This window comes from Sitophilus oryzae, unplaced genomic scaffold (assembly GCF_002938485.1).
Source record: "Sitophilus oryzae breed Bouriz unplaced genomic scaffold, Soryzae_2.0 scaffold_1420_pilon_pilon, whole genome shotgun sequence".
Lineage (NCBI taxonomy): Eukaryota > Metazoa > Arthropoda > Insecta > Coleoptera > Curculionidae > Sitophilus > Sitophilus oryzae.
In genome coordinates, this window is record NW_022146083.1 from 674,618 (window position 1) to 696,908 (window position 22,291).

At 32.4% G+C, this 22,291-nt stretch overlaps 2 protein-coding genes across 2 annotated transcripts in view; both read right to left on the reverse strand.

Annotated features, from left to right (window-relative positions):
* Window positions 1-11,208: 11,208 nt before the first annotated feature.
* LOC115876194 (autophagy protein 5) lies at window positions 11,209-12,940 on the reverse strand. The gene is made up of 5 exons (XM_030891893.1): window positions 12,457-12,940; window positions 12,181-12,400; window positions 12,002-12,126; window positions 11,744-11,941; window positions 11,209-11,686 (listed from the first exon to the last, which is right to left on the reverse strand). Exons 1-5 carry the CDS (start codon window positions 12,599-12,601, stop codon window positions 11,580-11,582), a joined length of 795 nt encoding a protein of 264 aa, XP_030747753.1. The 5' UTR covers window positions 12,602-12,940; the 3' UTR covers window positions 11,209-11,579.
* The window catches only part of LOC115876215 (modular serine protease-like), a 49,607-nt gene continuing 40,247 nt past the window's right edge, over window positions 12,932-22,291 (reverse strand). Inside the window, exons 17-22 of the mRNA XM_030891914.1 lie at window positions 22,072-22,272; window positions 18,405-18,572; window positions 18,178-18,305; window positions 14,154-14,321; window positions 13,316-13,481; window positions 12,932-13,241 (exon numbers count right to left, since the gene is read on the reverse strand). Coding sequence (XP_030747774.1) covers window positions 13,021-13,241; window positions 13,316-13,481; window positions 14,154-14,321; window positions 18,178-18,305; window positions 18,405-18,572; window positions 22,072-22,272 — 1,052 coding nt within the window. The 3' untranslated portion in view covers window positions 12,932-13,020. The remainder of the gene's footprint in view (window positions 13,242-13,315; window positions 13,482-14,153; window positions 14,322-18,177; window positions 18,306-18,404; window positions 18,573-22,071; window positions 22,273-22,291) is intronic.

Below are 22,291 nucleotides of genomic sequence, written 5' to 3' on the forward strand. Positions count from 1 at the left end.
CTACCTGCTTGGAAATCTGACCTGATATACGCCTGTCTCTGTTTGACTGAAATTGTTCTTAATTCTACCGCTCTGAGATCTTTGATGAAAATACCGAGGTGTTAGAAACTTATAAGAATACCTATAAAACATATTAGTATTCGATAATAATATGCTTTTTTACTTATAATTCCTAAGTCTTATAGGTATATCTGCAAGTTTATTGGTCGCAGAGAAGCAAAAAGAAAGAATACTCCATAATTTTAAAGATAATTGCTTATTACCATCGCTTATAACTATTACTATATCTAATTATTTGAAAAAATATGGTACCTAGATTTAAAAGTATTTAAAAGCAACTATTTCATTTCGTTTCTTTTTGTTTTCAGTGGCGTGCACTAAAATTATGACTGGGGGCGAGTTGCATTTCTAACTGAATAAGACCACGAGCTTATTAGTCAATCTTATTAAAAACACGTAGGAAAATAGTATATAGGTACCTAATAAATTAATAAAAATTGTAGGATTTGTCCCAGAAATAAGTGCAAATATTTTAACTGGCAGTATAGTTCAACCCCAGAAACACGCCTATGAGGGTTTTTTCGCGAAAAATGTTTTTTAAAAATTCGAAATTTTTTGAAACATTTTTTTGGAATTTTTTTTAATTTTTAGTTAAAAAACATAATTTCTTGATAATACGGCAACATAGGTATTAGATTAAAGTTACAAGAAAAAAAAACCAGAAAAGATCCAGTGGTTCTCAAAATTTTATCAAAAAATAATTTTTTTTTTGAAATTTTCGAAGTAAAATAACTCCGTTATTTTGGACTTATTTGAAAAACGACAAAGAGAAAATATGTTTCTTTTCTGGAGATCTACCAGCCCTTAAAATACTTGCACTTATTTCTGGGACACCCTGTATATACATATAACGAAAATCAACAGGAGAGTGCCATTCAAAAGAATTATTGAGATTTTTTAATTTTAAATTAGTAGAATTTCATAAAGTCATTTTCAATTTTTTTTGGGCTGTTAGTTGCTATGTTTGACATTTTTAAATGTTTTAAACAGGTTTAAAACACCATTACTTGTTTTATACTTGAGTTTTAAATATTTGTTTAAACATATGCTTGGTTTGTAGGTATTTTTTTAAATAAAAAATAAAGAAACCCCTTTCTTTTAACTTTTAACTCTAATATAAAAGGCATAAAAAACAAAGTAAACACTTCAATCTTATATGTATTGCTTAGAAAAAAAATCGTTCAACTCATGATAATAGTAAAAAATACTTAGCTCTGATAACAAAACTAATAAAAAACATGGTACTTATAATCACTTAATGATTACAACTTTTTTGAGATCTTAATTGTTGGAGTACCGTTAAGGTTAAAATCTCCAAAAATCTATTTACTTTTAGTTTAAAACAATCGTTTCAAACAAGATTTAAACATAATCCCGAAGAATTCTACGCAGAATCTAAAAATAAAAATAAAATTGGTGTATTATAACCCTTAAAAATGCATATTTTATTTCCGCCACACATTTTTGAAGCTCTCTGTATACTAAATAATTTTAGATTTTGTATCCTAATATAGCATTCTCAAAAATTTTCCTATTCAATTAGTTTTCATAGTTTCACAAAACGAAATAATAAACTTAATCGTTGATAACAAAACTAATAAAAAACATGGTACTTATAATCACTTAATGATTACAACTTTTTAAGATCTTAATGCTGAAGTACCGTTAAGGTTAAAATCTAAATTTTGTATCCTAATATAACATTCCCAAAAATTTTCCTATTCAATTAGTTTTCATAGTTTTCACAAAACGAAATAATAAACTTAATCGTTGATTCACCCTGTATACAGGGTGTCCCAGAAAATAAGTGCAGGTATTTTAAGGGGTGGTAGATCTTGATAAAAGAAACATATTTTCTCTTTATCGTTTTCAAATAAGTCCAAAATAACGGAGTTATTTTACTTTGAAAAAAAGATTTTTGCTAAAATTTTGAGAACCACTGGATCTTTTCTGGATTTTCTTTCTTGTAAATTTAATCTAATATCTATGTTGCTATATTATCAAGAAATTATGTTTTTAACTAAAAACTAAAAAAAAAAATTCAAAAATATTTCGAATTTTCAAATTTTTTTGCGAAAAAAGCCTCATAGGCGTGTTTCTGGGGTTAAAATATACTACCAGTTAAAATACTTGCACTTATTTCTGGGACACCCTGTATAGATCGAGGATTCATATATACGGGTGCCGTAATAACGGATCGGTAATAGGTCGATTTAAAAAAGGGTCGGATTTTAAAAAAAATTGATAATGGCAACTAAAAAAAACGTGGGTTTGAAAATCTGGTAATACAATCTTGTAGAACAAAAAAAATAACAATCTTCTCAAAGTCACAAAAATATAAAATGCATCAAAGAATATTGTTTTTTTCAAAAATCTTCCGAAGTAAGTATTTGGAATTTTAAAGCTTCGAAGACGTCATTTTGTTCAGTATCAAATTGCGCAAATCAATCTCGAAGGCAAACTGTTCGTACAAATTGCTGTACGGCATATTGTATCGTCTATGAGACCTTTAAGCCTGTTACGTATACGCGCAGTACTATATGTCAAACAGAAAAAAGAATCGCACAGATATTAATACCCTTGGAACAGTGCCTAAAACTGTTGTTAGGTACTTACTGCATGGTCTTAAAGTGGAGTCATATTCTGATATAAAATAAACTCTAAACGAACCTTCCACCTATCACAAAGGGTTGTATTTATCTATAAAAAGAAATAAATTTGAATAACACGAAAGGGTATGCAGTAGTTTTTGAAGTAAAACTTCTTTACGCGCGATGGGGTAAAAGTTGAAAGCCGTGTTAAAAATTATTCTTTAATTAGATACTATAAGACTATACAAAATTACTATACAGGGTTGTTCATCACATACGACACGGAATATTGTAGCCAAACGATTATATAGATTCTTACAAATTGTAAGTTTTGGCTTCGTTGAAGGACTATTAAGAGCTACAATTTAAAAATAATTTTACAAGATACAGAGTGTCCCAAATAAGTAAAAAATATTATAGTTGTATTTTTTTAAATGGAACACCCTGTATATTATTCTATTTTTAGATTCTACGATTGAAATAAAGGTAAATTTCATTAAGGTTTATCACACTTAAACCCTACTATTTTTGAAATATTTTCAATTTTATGAAATTGCAGTAAAAATTTTAAGGCTTCATTTCTCGAAGGGTATCGAAGTTTTTAATACTAAATATTTACTAAAGTTACGATAACCAGATATCTTGTCTGATAGTCAAGCAGCGTTAAAGGCGATCAACTCAGTATCAATCAATTCGAAATTGGTCAAAGAATGCATAGAGAAGCTGAATAAATTAGGCAAAAGAAAACAAAGTCCTCCTACACTGGGTGCCTGCTCACCAAGGGATAGAAGGCAATGAAAAAGCAAATAATCTAGCTAGGAAAGGAGCGAACACTCCACTAACTGGACCAGAACCGTTCTGCTTTCCAAGTGGTACCCAACTCAAGGCGGAACTCAAGAACTTGGAAGATTCCATCCGCAACCTGGAATGGAAATCTTGCAATGGTCTAAGACACTCGAAGAAGTTTCTGAGGGCTTATGATCAAGAAAAAATCACAGATCTTCCTGGGTCTGAGTAAGAACAATCTTCGGATTGTCACGGGGTTTTAACAGGACACTGTCTCATCAATGAACACCTCAGTAGATTGAAACTAAGAAGAAACGGCGAATGCAGATTCTGTGGGGAAGATGGTGAAACACCAGTACACCTCATCACTGAGTGCGCCGAGACGACAACCATTCGTGCCATGAATTTTGGTACGACTGATATTGGAGATGGAGAACTACCCTCTATAAAACCGTCCCAGATACTGGCTTTTGTCAAAGCCCTGGGACTGTATGATGAGTTATGATTCAAGAAAGGGGGACACAATGGATCTGTAAGGTCGAAGTGATTAACCCCCCTCCCACTCATTCTAAATTCTAAAAAAAAATTCTACGATAACCAGATGCACAACTTAATTGTCTATCAAATTCTACTATACCATCTTTTAACTATCTCTTCAAGTTTTTGTAGAAAATGCATTTTCTTATAATTTAGACCTAATTTTCAAAATTTCAAAAACAATATTACAGATAGTAATATTGTCGATATAGTCTTTAAAGAGGACCAATTAATATGATCCCAGTTTTCAAACTACACTAATTGACCGTTTACGTTGATTACTAATAACTTGCTCCAAATACTAAAAAAATTAATTTTGTATGTGTTTTAGACAGTGTGGTAAAAAGTAACACCTCATAAATTTTATTTAATTCTTTGACAAATGCTTATTTATAACAACAGAGATGTTCATTTTCATAACTTATTACTGTGTTGATTTCTGAATCAAATCCGTATTTATTTAGAATAATTTATTAATTAAAACAATTAAGTATGTAATTAACTAATTTTTGGGTGGAAATATAATGGTGGTATATTAATCATTAGTAATAATTGGTATACTCTTTTACAAAGATTTAATACTTTTCTTTTTGTAATCAAATAAGCTTGTAATATTATTATTTTTACCACCTGTACATTTTGTACATATGTTGCTTTAAAAAAATCTGGGTAAATGGGTATAGTGATAAATGAGGTCTAAATTATAAGAAAATGCATTTTCTACGAAAACTTGAAGAGATAGGTAAAAAATGGTATAATACAATTTGATAGACAATTAAATTGTGCACCTGATTCTCCTAAAATATACAGGGTGTTCCATTTAAATTAAACAAGTTATTGTCGTTTAAAGCTAGTAATTATTTAATATAAATTTTTGGACTCTCTGTATAAGGTAGTATAATTTTTATGATTGCAACACAATATCTGATCAATAAATAATCTTGAGTAAATATTTAGTATTAAAACCTTTAATACCCTTGGAGAAATGAAGCCTTAAATTTTTTACTGCAATTTCATAAAATTAAAAATATTTCAAAAACGGTAAGGTTTTAGTGTGATAAACCTTAATGAAATTTACCTTTATTTCAATCGTAGAATCTAAAAATAGAATAATATACAGGGTGTTCAATTTAAAAAAATAAAACTATAATATTTTTTACTTATTTGGGACACTCTGTACTTTGTAAAATTATTTTTAAATTGTACCTCTAATAGTCCTTCAACGAACCCAAAACTTACAATTTGTAAAAATGTAATCGTCGTATGTGGTGAACAACCCTGTATAATACAGACGGACAGACGGTCATTTTAATACAAATAATAATGTGAATAAAGATGGCTGCAATGACGTCCCGTAATCCTGCAGGCTGTTAAAACATAACAATAATTGGTTTTTATATACAGGGTCGCTTTTATGTATGGAAACGGTCGATTATTAGGTAAAATACAGGAGGTACCGCAAAAATTAAATACAAAAGTTACACAGGAATTTTAAATATCTATTAGCGAGTAATAAATCTAAGTATACAGGGTCGGTCATAAAGTCGCGGCACATCAAAGTTTCATTTTTTAAATGGAACCCCTGTATATTATTGCAGATTTCCGTTCTTCCTTCAATTCTAAGCAAAATCGAAATACACACAATGTACCTCAAACCAACTGTTTCCGAGTTATTGACTTTTGAAAATATCACTTAAACAATTTGATTTAATTAATTTCGATGTGTTCAGTTTCATTTAACTATGTCATTTTGCCGAAACTGTGATACTTAATAATAGTTGACATTAGTTCTGAAGTTAGCATTTATAGATGTATAAAATGAGAGTATATTAAGTCTGGAAATTACAGAATTTGCGTTTACTGCGAAGAATTGAAATATGCAATAATATACGGGGGGTTTCACATAAAAAAATAAAGTTTAATGTGACACAACTTTATGACCGACCCTGTATACTTAAATTTACTAGTAGCTAGTAGGAATTTAAAAATCCATTACAACAGTATCACAGTTTCGGCACAATAAAAAAACTAATAACTTTGAAGACTAATAACTTTTTGGCCGTAACTGTATAAAACTACTGAGTAAATAGCATCTATACTAATATATAAAATCCTTAATTTTGGCATGCAGGTTGATTCTAGGGTGTAGAGGTTCGATAAGAATGAATTTTCGAAATTCCAGTTCCAAGGGGTGAAACCACCCCAAAAATATTACAATATTTTTATTTAAAAAATGGTCAAGTTTCCGAAAAACGCTTAAACACGTATATTTTATTTTGTTTTTTTACATATTTTAAGATTTTTTTTATAAATGTATACAGGGTGTTTCGAAAAATCTGGTCATTGATTAATCACGATCCTGCTTAAAGCGCTTAACGTAAAAAGCTGATTTTTGGAAAGCAGATTGGCTTTAGGGTGTAGAGGTTCGATAAGAAGGGATTTTTCGAAACTCGAATTCTAAGGGGGTGAAACTATCCCTCAAATATTAAAATATTTTTTATTTAAAAACCGGTGAGTTTTTCGGAACAACTCTTAAACACGTATACTTTATTTTGTTGTTTTACATATCTTAAGATTTTTTTATAAATTTATACAGGGTGTTTCATAAAATATGACCATTGAGTAATCACGATTCTGCTTAAACTGCTTGACGTTTAAAGCTGATTTTTGGCAAACGGATTGACTGTGGAGTGTAGAGGTTCGATAAGGAGGGGTTTCTCGAATTTCAAATTCCAAGAGGGAGAAAACGCCCCTCAATATTACAATATTTGTTATTTAAAAAACGGTTAGTCTTCGGGAAAACGCTTGGACAAGCATAATCTGTTTGGTTTTTTTACATATTTTGAAATTTTTTAAAAAATCATACAGGGTGTTCCAAAAAGTTGGGTAATTTCTTAACCACGATTCTGCTTAAACTGTTTGACGTAAAAAGCTTATTTTTGGCATCACCATTACAAATGATTAATTCGACGCGAACGAAGTCGCTGGTACACGCTAGTATAAAATAAATTTCCGTCATTTTTATGTAAGTCTCTTGGTAAAAATCGTTATGACTAACCGTTCTCAAGATATTTGGAATGGAAACAGTTAATACATGTTATTATTGACAAAAAATAAGCATGTTAACATATAGGTAGTTATTTGACTGAAATAATACATTTTGAAACTCTTTATTTTTCTAAATGTCTAAAGTTTCATTTTTTTTTTGAAAATATTGCATTAAAACAGTTTCTGTTGAACCTTTTGCATAAAAACATTTCAAATTTATGATTTGAATCTAACTATTTTAGTCAATGATGACACATGTATTGAGTATTACTATTTCAAATATCTTGAGAACCATTACTCGTACCGATTCTTACCAAGATACCTTTTTTACGCCGAAAATATATATTTTTTCAGTGACATACAAGTACGGACGAAAAGTTATTACTCTTCAAAATAGTTAAAAATACAAAAGTGGCGAAAAAATGTGGGATTTCTAAAATTAGTAAAAACGGTAAAAAAGATTAAATAAATAAAAATTAAAAAAACATAAGAGAGAAAATTGAACATAACATAAGAGCCATGAATTGTAAAAAATGTCTATACCTATAAGGATTTTTTTTGGATATAAGAGCCATTTTTCCCTCAGACCACAAAACGTGTGAGAGTTTGAAGTTAGGGACCGTGAAAACCATGGGTATTCTTTTTATGATTGTTCCTAGAAATTCAAAAACACCCTATAAGGCCTTAAATCAGACCGAGCGGCGTCTTTTCGACCTCCACCTCAAACCGAGTGACCCTCCGTTCATTAGTTTCGCCGAAATCCGATCGTAAAACTTTTTAAAGCCCCATTCTTGGGTCGGAACGGCCTCTCGCCTAAAGCCAGACGAAGACGGAGAACGTTAGAAAAAGCCCAAATGTTACCATCCCGATGAATGAAAGAAAAGAAAAGCAAACCAAGACGACGCTGTGTCTGGCCTAGCTCGCCTGGCGACAGCCTGTCTGGCGTGACCGCGGCGCCGTTGCCGATACCGCGCATTCCATGCTCTATCAGACTGGTTTTAAACGGTTTCTGTTTGTGAAATTCGTTAAATTAGCTAATAGGGTAGTTGTAGAGTCGATTTAGGGGAGTTGTTTGGGAAAATCGGGTGTGAAAAGTGGGAAATTGGAAAGTAGGCGAAGGGGTCGAGGAGGTGGCAACTGTGCGGGCAAACTTGTTTTCCAAACGGATGTCGTACCACCCAACGCGATAAGCGAGAAGCGAGAGGCGCCGAGCTCGGGTCGCCGCAGTGTCTGCCAGCACCAGACAGAGAGGGGACGAACGACGGCACTTCCCGCATTGATTTCGACTTTTACAGTTTAGTCAGGCCGAGTGGGGGAATTCTCCGAACGTCGCGATCGAAAATGGTGGCAAAGTAAGTGAACTGCGCTCGCTTCTCTCGCATTTTTGTTCGTTTTTAGTGCTTTATTTTGGTTAAATTATCGTGCTCGCGCCCCCAAACAGTGTCTCGATGGCGCACGGACTGAATTCCGTGATAAGACGCGGCGGAGCTCCGGCACAGTGCAGGCCTGAAGGCAAGACGGGCGTCGGGTCGCGCCGAATCTTTTCTCCGCAGTTCAAGTTGCAAGTGCTCGATTCCTATCGCAACGACGCCGACTGCAAGGGCAACCAGAGGGCCACCGCCCGCAAGTACGGCATCCATCGCAGGCAGATCCAGAAATGGCTGCAGGTGGAGAACACCTTGAGGAGCGGGGTGGGCGGCGGAAAGCAGCAGCAGCCGCCGCAGGCGAAAAGCGAGGTGGCCTTGAACGGGCACAGACAGCGGGACGACGAGAGCAGCGCCAGCGCGGCTGCCGAGCCGCCGCGCGTTCCGGCGCTAGAGCCCCCTACGAGCTGGCGCGCGAAACCGCCGTCCGCGCCTCTGCCCGAGGCCACGGCGCCTATGGACCTGTCGCTCAAAAGGGCCCCCGCGCCTTGGGACCTCTCCCTTAAGAGGAGGGCGGAGGAGGACGTCAACACCAAGCCCGTCAAATTGTTCAAACCCTACTTGGATGACCTCAAGGACCGGACTAGTCCTCCTAAGATGTCTCCGGCGTCCCCGCACTCATTATACTGCTGCCAGCCACCCTTAACGTGCTCTCCCGAGTTGTTTTACATCAACAATAACAACAATTTGTATTGCGACGTCAAGTCTCCGGAATACCATCCCGCCTACACACTTCACGAGCTTCAGCCGAAAACGGCTTTTTATCCGTATCCCCCTTACTATCCAGACTATCATCCAGAGCTTAGTCCACCGTATTGCCCATATGAGGAACCCCACAAGTTACAGCCCGCCTACAGCTTGGACTTCAAACTCAGCGCCATAGATTGCCATTCCAGGGCGTTACCAAAGTACAACTCTCCCAGTCAGCGATGGATCAAAAATGAGGACGATTCGAGTAGTGCGAGTGAAACGTTGAAACAGACTCATGCAGTGAGGTAGAGAAAATGTCGTTTGGCTGACCAAACACCAATCTTAGTTTGTAGATGAATTATGTAGTTGCCTTTGATTCAGGTGCTAAAATAATGCCACAACTTGTAGCGATATCGCTCGTTACAAGATACAAAATACCAATAATTGCTCAGTAGTTTTTAGCAATGTATTTACAATGATGTGCCTTTATAACTTTAAGAAACTATGTGCCAAAAAAAATATTTACTGTTAGGCAGCTATGTAATGTTTATTAATACCTGATGTTATGCAATATTTTTATATTACTTACTTAATAACGTTAGTACATATCACTTATAAGATGAGGTCGAAATACTTCAGATTTTATATTTTATTTAATATACAAAGTATAATCAACAAATTCTGAAATAATTTCACCTCTTAAAATGTTGAAACAATTGCCATAAAACTTGGTTGTATGAACTGCCAACTTAACAAATATTTATATTTATATACACTACAACTTTCAATATTTTAAAAAAGAATATTAGCAATTATTGTAAATGTGATTTAGTTTAAAATGGAAATACCTTTTTAGTTTTGACTCTGAAAAGACACAATTATACAAACTATATTTTTAGGAAAAAATGAGCTATATTTAGATGTATTTTTAATATTTTAAAGAATTTATTATATATCCACTAATTCACAAGAAAGAAATTAACAAGATTTGTAAATATTTTATTAAAAATAAGCAGCTCATGCTTATGTAAAGATATGAGAAAGATTTTATAGATATGTAATATTTTATATCAGAAATGTTTTATATTGAAAAATAATAAAAAATATTTTGTAAAACTTATTGGAAGTTTTATTTTTGTACGTGAGTCAGAAAATGAACTGGTTTTATATTACTATGGAAAATTGAACTACGTGACTAAAAAGTTAATAGGAATTTTAAATAATCCTGATAAGATATGAGAGACTACGTAGCAATTTACAACAAAGAAGATTAGTAACATATGGGTGACCTTTCTGATACTTTTCAATATTTCTTCTATTTACAAAACAAAGGTAATAACAGATAAAGAGTCATAAAAATATGTAATACATGCAATATGCGGTTCGTTTACAGCTGCCCCAAATCTCAAAACAACAAAAATTGATTACAAAATGAACAAAGAACCAGTTTTCCAAGAAATTCTCCGTATAAATAAATATGTATATCCGTCATTAATTTAATTTCACATTTCTGATTAATAAGTTATAGGAAAATTACTTGGAAATCTTAATTCATGTTGTTTACACGTTATTTCTGTATAATATCGAAATTAATTTTAATATTTTGGTCGATCATTGATTAAAAAAAAATTAACTGACTACTCCACTGCATTAGAAATTGTGTCAGTGTCGCCCTCTAGTGTGGAGCAGTCAAGGTTTGAATATACAAATGTAGAATTCTGTTAGAGCAAAATAACTCCACTGTTCTTAATTTACGACAAAACATGATATATTGCTTAAATTACTTATTTCAATTACGCTAGAATAAAGCCACCTCTCCAGAGCTCTATAATATCAAACTTAAAGAAAAAAATAACCTAAAGAGCCACACCAAAACCGCCTTATTTAAAAAACTATTTTGTTTAAAGGTCTATAGATGGCACTACTCACGAAATCCTATTAAGAGTGGAAAAACTTAAACGGTTTCCTAGATATTTTCTGTGTTCATCACAATTTATATAATTATATAATGCATAGTCTGGTCAAAAATTAATAATAAAATAATAGGTAGGTACCAAACAGGCACAAAAAAATGTAAGATAATTCCTTTGATATATTTAAATTACTTGAACATACTAAAAACATTCAATTGTGCAAGACAGTTTTCTTAAATAAATAATATCATCTATTATCTGTTACTAGGATTCAATTCTAAAATATAGATAATAATTCTAATTATGTGTTACATTTCAGATAACCTATTGGTACAGTAAACTAAGGTAAAATAATATTTTGAAGGCGAAATATAATTTCATGAAGCAAATTTTGGATAATGACAAAGAAGGAACTTAAAAATTTGTTTAACTATCAAGTCCCAAATCATACAGTACATATATAATATGAACATAAATCTCAAATACTGAATACAGCGAATATACTCACATTTTAGATTAATAAATTAATCCTATATAACAGAAAAATGCAAAAAGTTGTCTGGATAACTTAAATGTTCTGACATCCATTGCAACGGTGTCTCTAATGGAGGAATCATACCATGGGTTTTAACCTTAACTGAAATATTATCATGCAAAAATGAATCATAAACACATATAATATATTTATTCCTACCTGAAGACTTGTCAGGAAATGTCTCTTTAAGAAGATCTAGTAAAGTTTTTCTTTTACCTTCATCTGTAACTGGCTTGACAAGTTTTTGTTTATAACTATCATCTATGTAACATCTAAATGGAATGTACTTGAAATATTCATTATCACCAGATGGTTCCATAAGCTTTCTGTTAACTGCCCAAAATTGATCAAATTTATCTAAAAAAAGTATTTTTTTACTAAAAATAATCTCGTCATCATATTATAAAATAAACTTGCCATTCTGTAAGCCTAGCCACAATTGACTGTGGTCTCTTTTCTGCATGCTTGTTACAATTTGACCTCTGTGCTTTAATACATCGGATTCCTTTAAGCATGCCATAAAATAGGACTCAACCATTTCCCTAAAATTATTGTATGCAACTAGTGTTTGTACCTATAATATTAATTTGACGTACTTATTACTAAACCTGTACACTTGAGTTTCAGGAAACTTGTCATAGTGTACTATCACAATCCAAGGCAACGTTTCATTATCAGTGTCTACTAGAATATCGTACAGTACTCCTATAGGAAAGTGCCATTTCATTGGTTGTCCATTATACTCGAGCCACATTTCTTGGTCTTGTTTATCATTTGTAATATATTTCAAAAAGTGCTTTTTTACTTTGTCCATAACTAAAACAAGACAAATACGATGTCGTATCTTAAAGCACGTAGTTCGGGCGACAAACCTAGAGGAAAATAACTTAATCTGGGTACCATCAAGTAAATAGGATCTGGCTGTTGTAATTCAACAACTTCGTCGGGATTGAGCTTAAAACATACGGGCAATTTGCCTTCCCATACTTCTCTTAAGATTTCTCGGTCGTGCGCCATTATACTGAAGGTATTTTATGAAAAAATACCAAATATACCTTTTTTTTAAGTTATCAATTTTAACGAATTAAAATCTGAGGTTAGGATTTTGACAACAAAAAGAATTTCTTGCAAAATTGATTGTATTTCTGGTTGCCTATGGATCAAATGTAGAGATCTTGTGCATGTTCACAAAACGAAGACTTTTAAAAACGCTAAGAACAATATATTGATAAAACCGATTTGGTTATTGTCTACCACATTCAAAGTAAAATTTTTAGATTATGATCCGTATCTCTATTTTTTTGTTTTAAAAATCTCTACATTATTACAATAAAAAAACTGACTAAGTAATCAATTACAATTTAATAAAATAAGGAATTATAAAAATGGAATATTTTTTCTTAAACTCTATCTGAACATAAAGCAAAGACAGAACTCTAACTGCTATCTTTGGTTAGAAATGAAATTCGAGATTGAAGCCATTCAAAATAAAAGGTTACTTTGGTAAAAAGAGCATTTTGCTGAATGTCGCAATGTGTAATTTGGTTGTTTATGAAGGAAGGACCAATACTAACAATACCATGGACAAAATATCGCTTCGAGGTTGGATGTTTGAAGGCCAGCGCTCCACCACTATCACCTTTACAAACACTTGTGGCTAAAATAAAATATAAATAAAATATTAATCAGTCTTGAAAGGAAATCTATATTATATAGTATAAGAGTACCTACATTGATTGAAATATCCTGCGCATAGTTTATCTCCTGCAAAATATTTTGCTGCCCATTCTTCATCAAATTCAGATTGACAAGTATTGTCATCTTTGTATGGCAACTCGATTTCCTTCAATTTATCAGCCACATCTGAACCAGACTTTGTAAATCCCCAACCTGTTACCTAGAAATATTTAATACAATTAAAGAGTAAGAAAAAAACAACGATTTACATTTGATAGGAATTTTTAGGTAATCAACTTAAAAGTCCATTTCACTATGCTAGTCCGAAAAAGTAGCAAAATAAGCGTTCGGCATTTAACGGTTTATGTAAAACTGGCTAGGTATTTTTACACAAATAAAGAAGGAAATTTAAGATAAAGGATTATACTATATCCGTATTGTAGCACATTTTTTAGACAACTTCTTTATTTTCGAGATTTTGAGGGTCAAACATAACATCAACAAAATATTCCTTATGTTTGGACTAAATTTTCTCGAAAATAAAGACGTAATTTAAAATTCCGTTACAATACGGAAATAGATTGAAGTTTTGTGATTACAGTGGTATATAATTTATATGTTTTTGTAACAAATTACTCGCTATTTTATGGTAAATGCTGAAGCTCTGCAAACCTTAATCAAGCTTTAATCAAAGCACGTGTGTTTGGAATTTTAGGTGTGGCTTAACACGACAGGATCGGGCCTTAGATTCAGGCAGATTTCTGAAATATAATATAGGTATATTTCTTTCGGTCACATACCCGCTTTACCCGACCCCTGTCAGCGACCCGAACAGTACAGCGTAATAGACTCTTAAAGGAAGGATTTAATCTAAGTTCAATTTAAATCTTACCACTCCTTGAGCGTTCAATGACAAGGAGAACTCGTTAACATTCAAATAGCAGATAGGCTGTATCACTGGGGATAAAGCAAACGGTGATTTCAACTTTAGAATGGCTATATCACCACGAAAGTTTCGTAGTTCACCTTTATATTCGTTATTGGTTTCTATCAGATCGACCTAAAAAAGCTAATTTGTATACAGGTTGACACTGTAACACTGAAGTATAGTTGACACGGTCAAAGTGTACAGGTTGTCCCATTTTCATATGTTTTATGGGGTTTCTCGTTTATGAGTTACAAAGATATTATTGTAATTTATCCAACATATTAGTGATATCGATTTCACTAATAAACGAATCGAGTACGTAATTAAGTCAGTATATATAAATCAACAAGAAGTTCCTTACGAAAATACAGCTAAATATCTTGGCATGTTAAATAAAGTCAGGTGGAAATCGTATGTAAAGAAAAAATGTGAAGAACTCAAATTAAAGTACAGGAAAATGTACTGGTTACTAGGATGACATTCAACTCTGTCAATATAAAATAAGCTTTTGCTTTATCTAAAAGTCCTGAAGCCAATATGAACTTATGGTATTCAAACTTTGGGGATGTACCAAACAAAGCAACCGAAATATTATCTAAAGATTCCAAAACAAGATACTATGAGGTATTTTGACGCACCGTGGTATATTCGCAATGGCAATCTATATAAGGACTTACCCAAATAACACAACACAACTTCTATAGATATCTTGAGGATATCCACCATGATATAGTAAATATCTTAGGATATCCAAAAACCAAAGGAGGATATTTATGGGATATCCAGATGGGACAAAAAGTCATCTTCAAGACATCCCCAGCTAGCCTTTTATTTAATATTTGGGGATATCAGGATAATACAAGCGATGTTGGGAGCATTATAGAATATTTTAGGGACATTATATGAGAACTGTTATTTGACAATGTTTACTTCATCCTTAGTTTATAGTAAAACGTTCGCGAGTTAGTTTTATTTTAGCCACATTTGACATTATTCATTGATATTTTTATTAACAGCTCTAAAATATATCGAAAAAACGGCGTTCAATTGGCTTGAAAATTACGATCGATGGCATTCCCCATATAATTTTACATACAAAATAACAGCAATCTTCATTTCCAAGCCACCTCTGACGCCATTTTTTTCGATCGTATGGTATTATACCAGGTTATACCAGGGGGGTGACAGTGAAATAGGAAAATTGGAAACAGTCATTAGTGTCATTCCTGTCATTCTCCTCACGACAAGTATGGCCGCCTAGACAAGGACAGCATTGTTTTTGTCTAACTATTGTCTAACTTCACAGTTTAGAATTGACAGATTTCAGTTTCAGAGACAACATCAGATTTGTTCTAGAACAAATTCGAAAATTGTGTCGAAAATATTCGACGCCATTTTAATTCATTCCGTTTAGTTTCGTTTTGGAAGTTCAATTTAATATTTCGGCTGAAATTTATAATTATAAAGGTAATAAAGTATATAAAATATATATTACATGAAGAATCCTGGAGAAAATGACGTTTCTGCCGTAGTAGGTATGTCCCATGTATATGAAAAATAGGTAGTAAATAAACACTGTTTTTACATTTTTTAGATGCAAGAAAATGGTGTTATAATCTCTTTGATCGGCGATTTTTTTGAAAATGGAAACAATTTACAGCAAGGTAAGATCATTTTTAACTATAGCCAACATCATTTATCTCCAATATGTGCGATTTATTGTCAATAATGCAATAAATCGGACTGATAATCTGATTATGTTATCCGACTAAAAGTCTCTTTTTGCTTCTTTTTGATTTATAAGCCAGGTCTCTTTGGGAATAATGGACGCTTTTTTAAACAGTATATTTATATTTTATACCTATTGATATTTTTAGATTGTTAATTTTAGTATAAAAAAATTTGTTTTTCTGTTTTCAGGTTTTTGTATAAGGCTCCCGTTTTCATGTCCCTGTGTCCGTTTTCTGTCCTTGAAGTCTGCGAATACGTGTGTTTATTTACAAATTACTGTAAGTCATGCTTATACCTTAACTAATTTACGTTAAAAGTACATATAATTAACTAATTGGTATTGAAACAATACAATCCTCTATATTTTTATGTTTATTTAGTCACGTTGTTCCATACTTCAAATAAATATATGTGAATAAATTATTTTTTGGTTTTATTTATGAAAAGAAAAAATACAAAATACATTTGAACTGAAAGAGGGCCCGCCATTAAATAACCGGAAACGGAAATGAAAATTAAGCCATCATGTCCTTATCATGTCAACCTGTCAATTGGAAACTTAGTTCTCCAGACGACAACGAAGGCTTTCGGTGGCGTATCGTGTTTCCACGATTTAACACAGAGTTGACACTTCTTTCTAGTTAATTATTTTATGGTTATACTACCCTTTATGGAGTCTAGCAGTTTATGTCTAGCAGCAACAGTTTACATCAAAGTTAGCACACAGGATACAGGTATAATTTCTAACACCACACATTCCAGAAACTCAAAATTTAAACACAAAAATAGGATTTATGTTTGAATAGATCAAACACGAAAATGGGTTTAGGGATACAAAACTTCAACAAAAAGCTTTCAACAAATTTTCACCTACAATTTTGTCACAAATTTTTCATTGTGAGACCCTGAGTCCTGAGTCGTTCGTCGTTTTTCGACATTAGTTGAGGTTAGGATAGAATTTCTGCTAGAACAAGGCTACAAAACTATACAAAAACAAACAACTGTCGAGATGGATTGTGGGAAATTTTTTGCGCGGGCGTTTTAAATTCTCTGTATTACTGGGAGTGGCCAAGCTCATAAATATCCAGATTATCCAGAAGATACCTGATATTGTGTTGCCTTTGACGTAATATATATATCTATCTGTATGGTTTATTGCATTTTATGTAATATAAAAAGTAGTACATTATTTATTTTTCCTAAATATCTAGACGATATTGTTAGGATATTTTATTATCATGAGCATATTTGGATGTCTCAGCTGGATGTACATTAGATATACGACAGAGATATCCATAGGATATTCTATTCTGAGACATCTCCAGGATTTCAGGATGTCTGGAGGATATCCTATAGATGTCTTTATAAGATGATCTTATAATGGGACATTCCGACATTCTATGAATATCTGAATATCCTGCGGATATTGTGTGTTATATGGGTAGATATGGTTGATGTCGACAACGTTATCAGGAAATATGTCTTAAGACATGAAGAGAGGCTCCATCAGCACATCAACATCGAAGCCCATCAGCTCCTGGATAGTGATGGCTTAGTTAGAAGACTGAAAAGTACAAAACCATTTGAACTAGTGTAGTAAAAAGCGTTACTACAGCCCAGTGCATTGTAACATAGTGCTCCGACAAAACTGGCAGAACCAAAATTACTTATCATAGGATTAGTGTTTTGTATTTAACCGTAGAAAATTAAGTCAAAAACAAATATCTTATATGTATATGTTATCTGTGTTATTAGTGAAATTTTACTAGATTGCTATACTAAATTGCCCAAGGGTAAAAAAAAAACTTATCCAAAAGATGGAAACTGAGTTTCGCAGAGTTTTTTTTACGTAGAATTCAGTGGCGTAACTAGTTTTTTGCTTTGCTTTTATAACTTTTATACGATATCCGAGATACAAAGGGGGTCGAAAATGCAACATTTTCACATTCGCCCTGTATTTCAGAAAGAAAGGGGGCTCGGACAAATGTGTCTATAGTATCTTTAGTATAGCATCTTATCTTATCTTTCATAAAAAAGTAGTACAGTGATATGAAAACGCATATTTGTATCCCTACTGATGAACGAGAAACCCCATAAAACAATCGAAAATGGGACACCCTGTACTTCGATCAAATATACTTGGACGCCACTTGGTACGATCCAAACAGCGTCCAACTTTTTTGACCGAGCGTCCAACTTTTTTGAGATGTCAATCAGACATCTGAAAACTGACAAACTGGATTTGATTAAAAATTACCTCTTTGTATTGGGCTGTATCCAGATCTCTTGAATCTTTATACCGATTGTAGTACTTGCCAGCGGCAATTTGAAATAGATTCTTGTTGGCAATTTTCCCATCTTTGTTTCTTGTCACGCAATGGGCAGCTAAAATAAAATGCACATATATAAGCGATACCAATTAAAAAGAAAAAAAATCGTTTAAAAAGAAAACAGCTAAAGATCTAGATATTTTAAAACAGTTACCTGTTAACACTATATTTGGTCTTAATAATGATCCACCGCAAACATTAATATACGTATTTGAGTCCTCGTCTAACCTGTAAATGGCAACCATCCACGGGTAATTGCCCCTTTCAACATTTCTTCCATTCACTATCAGTGTATTAGCCGTAACTCTCTTCTCTCCGCAAACTGAAAGTAAATAAACAAAAAAAAAACATCACCAATAAACACGTCACAATATCTAATATATAGTCTATCCAGCGGGAGAATATATGACTTCCAGGGACGTCATCTAAAAAGACAGCTGTCACAAACTGTCATTGTCGTATCTTCTTCCGCTGAACAGACTATAGTTCTGACAGTTGGTTCGAGTATTAGGTTGTGATTTAAACACAAGGATAATGTTTAATTATTTTTATTTTATTTACTGATTATGTAACAAAACATTTGTGCATAATATACAAGGAATAGTAAAAAAATAGGTAAATAAAGTTAACTTTGGCCATTTAGAAATGATTTGGCATTTGATAATCGTTTTCATATTATTTGACACACATGTCAAATATTAAAGGTAATACGAATTAAAAAAAAATGCGATTTGGTTGCGAGTTGTGATTTAAATTTATTACAAAACAAATTTCAACTAAAGAAATAAAAATTATGGCTTTTTGAATAAGTGTTTTGACCGTTACCGAAATAGAGTACGATCGAAAAAAAAACGGCGTCAGCGATGGCTATGCAATGAAGATCGCTGTCATTTTATATGTAAAATTCTTTGAATAAGAAGACTAAGGAAGGAGCATATCAAAAATCTTAGGTACACCGCGATGGGCCTCAAATATGGCCGACTTAAATTCCGGTTTATCAGTGTCGTTCTAATTTTATTTAAAAAATGTAAAACTATGATATAGGGTAGACGTGGGGTAGACTCAATAATTTGTTGTTTTATTTTACGTTGTGAATAAATGTTGGTAGTTATTAAAGCTGTGCCATATGTATATTACACACGACTTTGTTTACGGGACTTTCACATGCATTTTTCTTTTTATTTCTTTCTAGAACAAGATTATCGTATAAATCTATCCTTCTCTCTGCGTACGCTACTGAGCATGCGCAGAACGACATTAGACGTAAATGTTAGCTTGGAGCGTTTTTTTTCGCTGCGTTGACAACAATTACTAAAAATATAGACCACTAAAATTTTTCAATCGAGATATAACTGATACGTGTATTTATTATTTTGAAAACATTTGTCATATTATTTCCAATATACTTTTTATGTATATTTTAAACAAAAATTAAATCATATAACGATAAATTCTTTTTTAAAAATGTTTTAAAATACTTCTTTGAAAAATAGCTATGATCAATGGGCAACACATAGAAATCAGTAACCAGAGAAACGTTAAAATATGTTTTGACATTGAAAAGTCAAAACATATTTTAATAAAATAATTTAATTAATGTCACATTTTGTGCTTTTTCTACTGTTTGACTCGTGATAATAAAGAGTTAATTTGGAATTCCGACGAGAGATATTTTAGATTTGTGTTCTTTTTGAAAGTTTGTTTTTGTAGTGCGAGATAAAGTTAGTGGATAAATAGACATTATGACTGATAAAAGTGTTATATGTGAAGCTGTCCGCAATAGGAAAAATCTTATCCTTAAAAGAACTCCACAACACTATAAAAGTATGAAAACCTCTGAAGTATGTTCCATATTTTTAAAAAACAAGATATATATTATTTAAAATCGTTTCTTCAACTGGCTTTGATTGAGTGAAATACATATTTATGTTAGGTAACTTATCACTTTAAATACTTAAGGTAAACTATAAAAAAAGTATACTATAAAGGTAATTTACCTTTGCTTTTTTTTTTCGTTAAATAGTTAATATACTAGTAAATATTATCCAATAAATAATTAATATCCGAATAACAATATTATTTTCTCAAATTTATATATTTACATTTTCTATTTTATGGACATAAAAAGGGTTCTGACAAACTACAGTTACTTTTAAAAACTACATAAACTACATTACATGTAGTTAATGTAGTTTATGTAGAGATAGTTTACGTAACCTATGTATGTAACTTTCAAATGTCAAAGGTTTGAGGTGAGGTTATAATAAGTTGAAGCTTTAAAAACACATAATGTATTTAAGAAAACAGAAGAAATATGGCTTTAAATATAATATTTACATCATATTATCTCTATTACACCTCATACAAAGGAAAATTAGCTCCGTAAAGACTGACAAATCCACAAAATTTCAAATCAAATTCAAATGTGTCAAATGAATCGTCAAACAGAACTGTCAAGGATCCCCACCCTAGAGAGCTTTTATGGTGGCTTTTCCGCCCACCATGCATGAATACATGGATAGCATTATTCTCCTTCCTTAGTCTTCTTATTCAAAGGTAAAATTATATGGGAATATAGATAGACAGGAATTTAATGTCAGTAAGTAATGTGTCATAGTCGCCCAAATCTTTGTTTGAATGTTCCTTTCTTGGTATTTTTATTCAAAAGAAAACCTCTATAGATAAATGTCAGAATAATGACATGTAAAATCACAAAATAATCTAAAGATTGTTCAGCCATCGTTCACTGTTACGTCATCATTATTTGTCAAACCTAGATCATATATACTTACGTGGATAAATCAACGCCATAAGTTTAGCATTAAAAAATATTTCTCCAACATCACGACCTGCCATTTTCAAACCTTTTTTATTGCACTTATGAAACGTTCAATAGGTTTGTCTTTCTCGAGGAACTTACTTTGCGCATGCGCATTAAAAGTTGCACGTATTTCCTAAATAATCACAATTTTATACGGTTTAGAAAGTACAAATTATACATTGTTATGGAAACCAACTTTTTATTGTCATCATATTGTCATAATCATATGTCATAATCTTATTCCCATTGTATAACGACGCTTATTTTTTGCGTTTTTTATTTTAAAAATTGTATCAATAATTACTCTTTTATCGACAGCTTTTATATAATTATAATAATTTTTATTTATATAATAACTTTTGTGACAGTAAACAATCAATTTATTGTTCAAATATAAGCGTTTTACAATATAAATTTTTAAAATAATGTTCAAATTTGGCGCGCGGACGATAGGTCCTCGACAAGGATAGATAGAGCAGAGGCACCGCGTGTGTAACAAAAAAAGAAGATAAATGGAAGTCGTTGATATGTTTGGGACTGTTTCCATAGTGATTTACTTATCCACATAAGTATATATGATCTAGGGATACTAGTGCCTAAAAGAATGTCATTTCGAATCTCAAATAAATATCAAAAACTGTCAATTTCGAAACGCTTCACAAAAAAGAATATGCAGTAATTTACGAAATGCCTTAACGACGTCACCAATTTCTTTCATTGGTTAGAAAGTGATTGAGAGAGTTCGACAATATATGACGTCACGTTGAACGATGGCTGAACATTCTATATATCGAATATACAAACAAAAAATATTAATTAGGGAAAATTAGACGATCTGGATTTATCGTACTAGAAATAGTACTAATACTAGTTCTAGGAGTACTAGGTACTCTCACATCAATTTCGGTAAGGTTTGGAAACATTTTTTGTATGAAGGCTTGCATGGTGTCCGGATTATAAAATATAAAATAGAAATTATAAACGATAGGAGTAGAAGTACCTGGAATACAAGAGGGGCTATAATCCCAAGTTCCATCACGACAGTTGACGGTGGTGGGGTTGGTCGCTTCGTAGAAGGGGGCGCATTTATAACTTAAAATGACCCCGCTTGTAGCTCTGTCACATGTTACTGGTGTTCCGGATTCAATATTCTTGCAACCCATAGTTATGGTGGGACTGTTGTATAGAGGAGGACATAGTTCTGGAACAACATTCAGAAT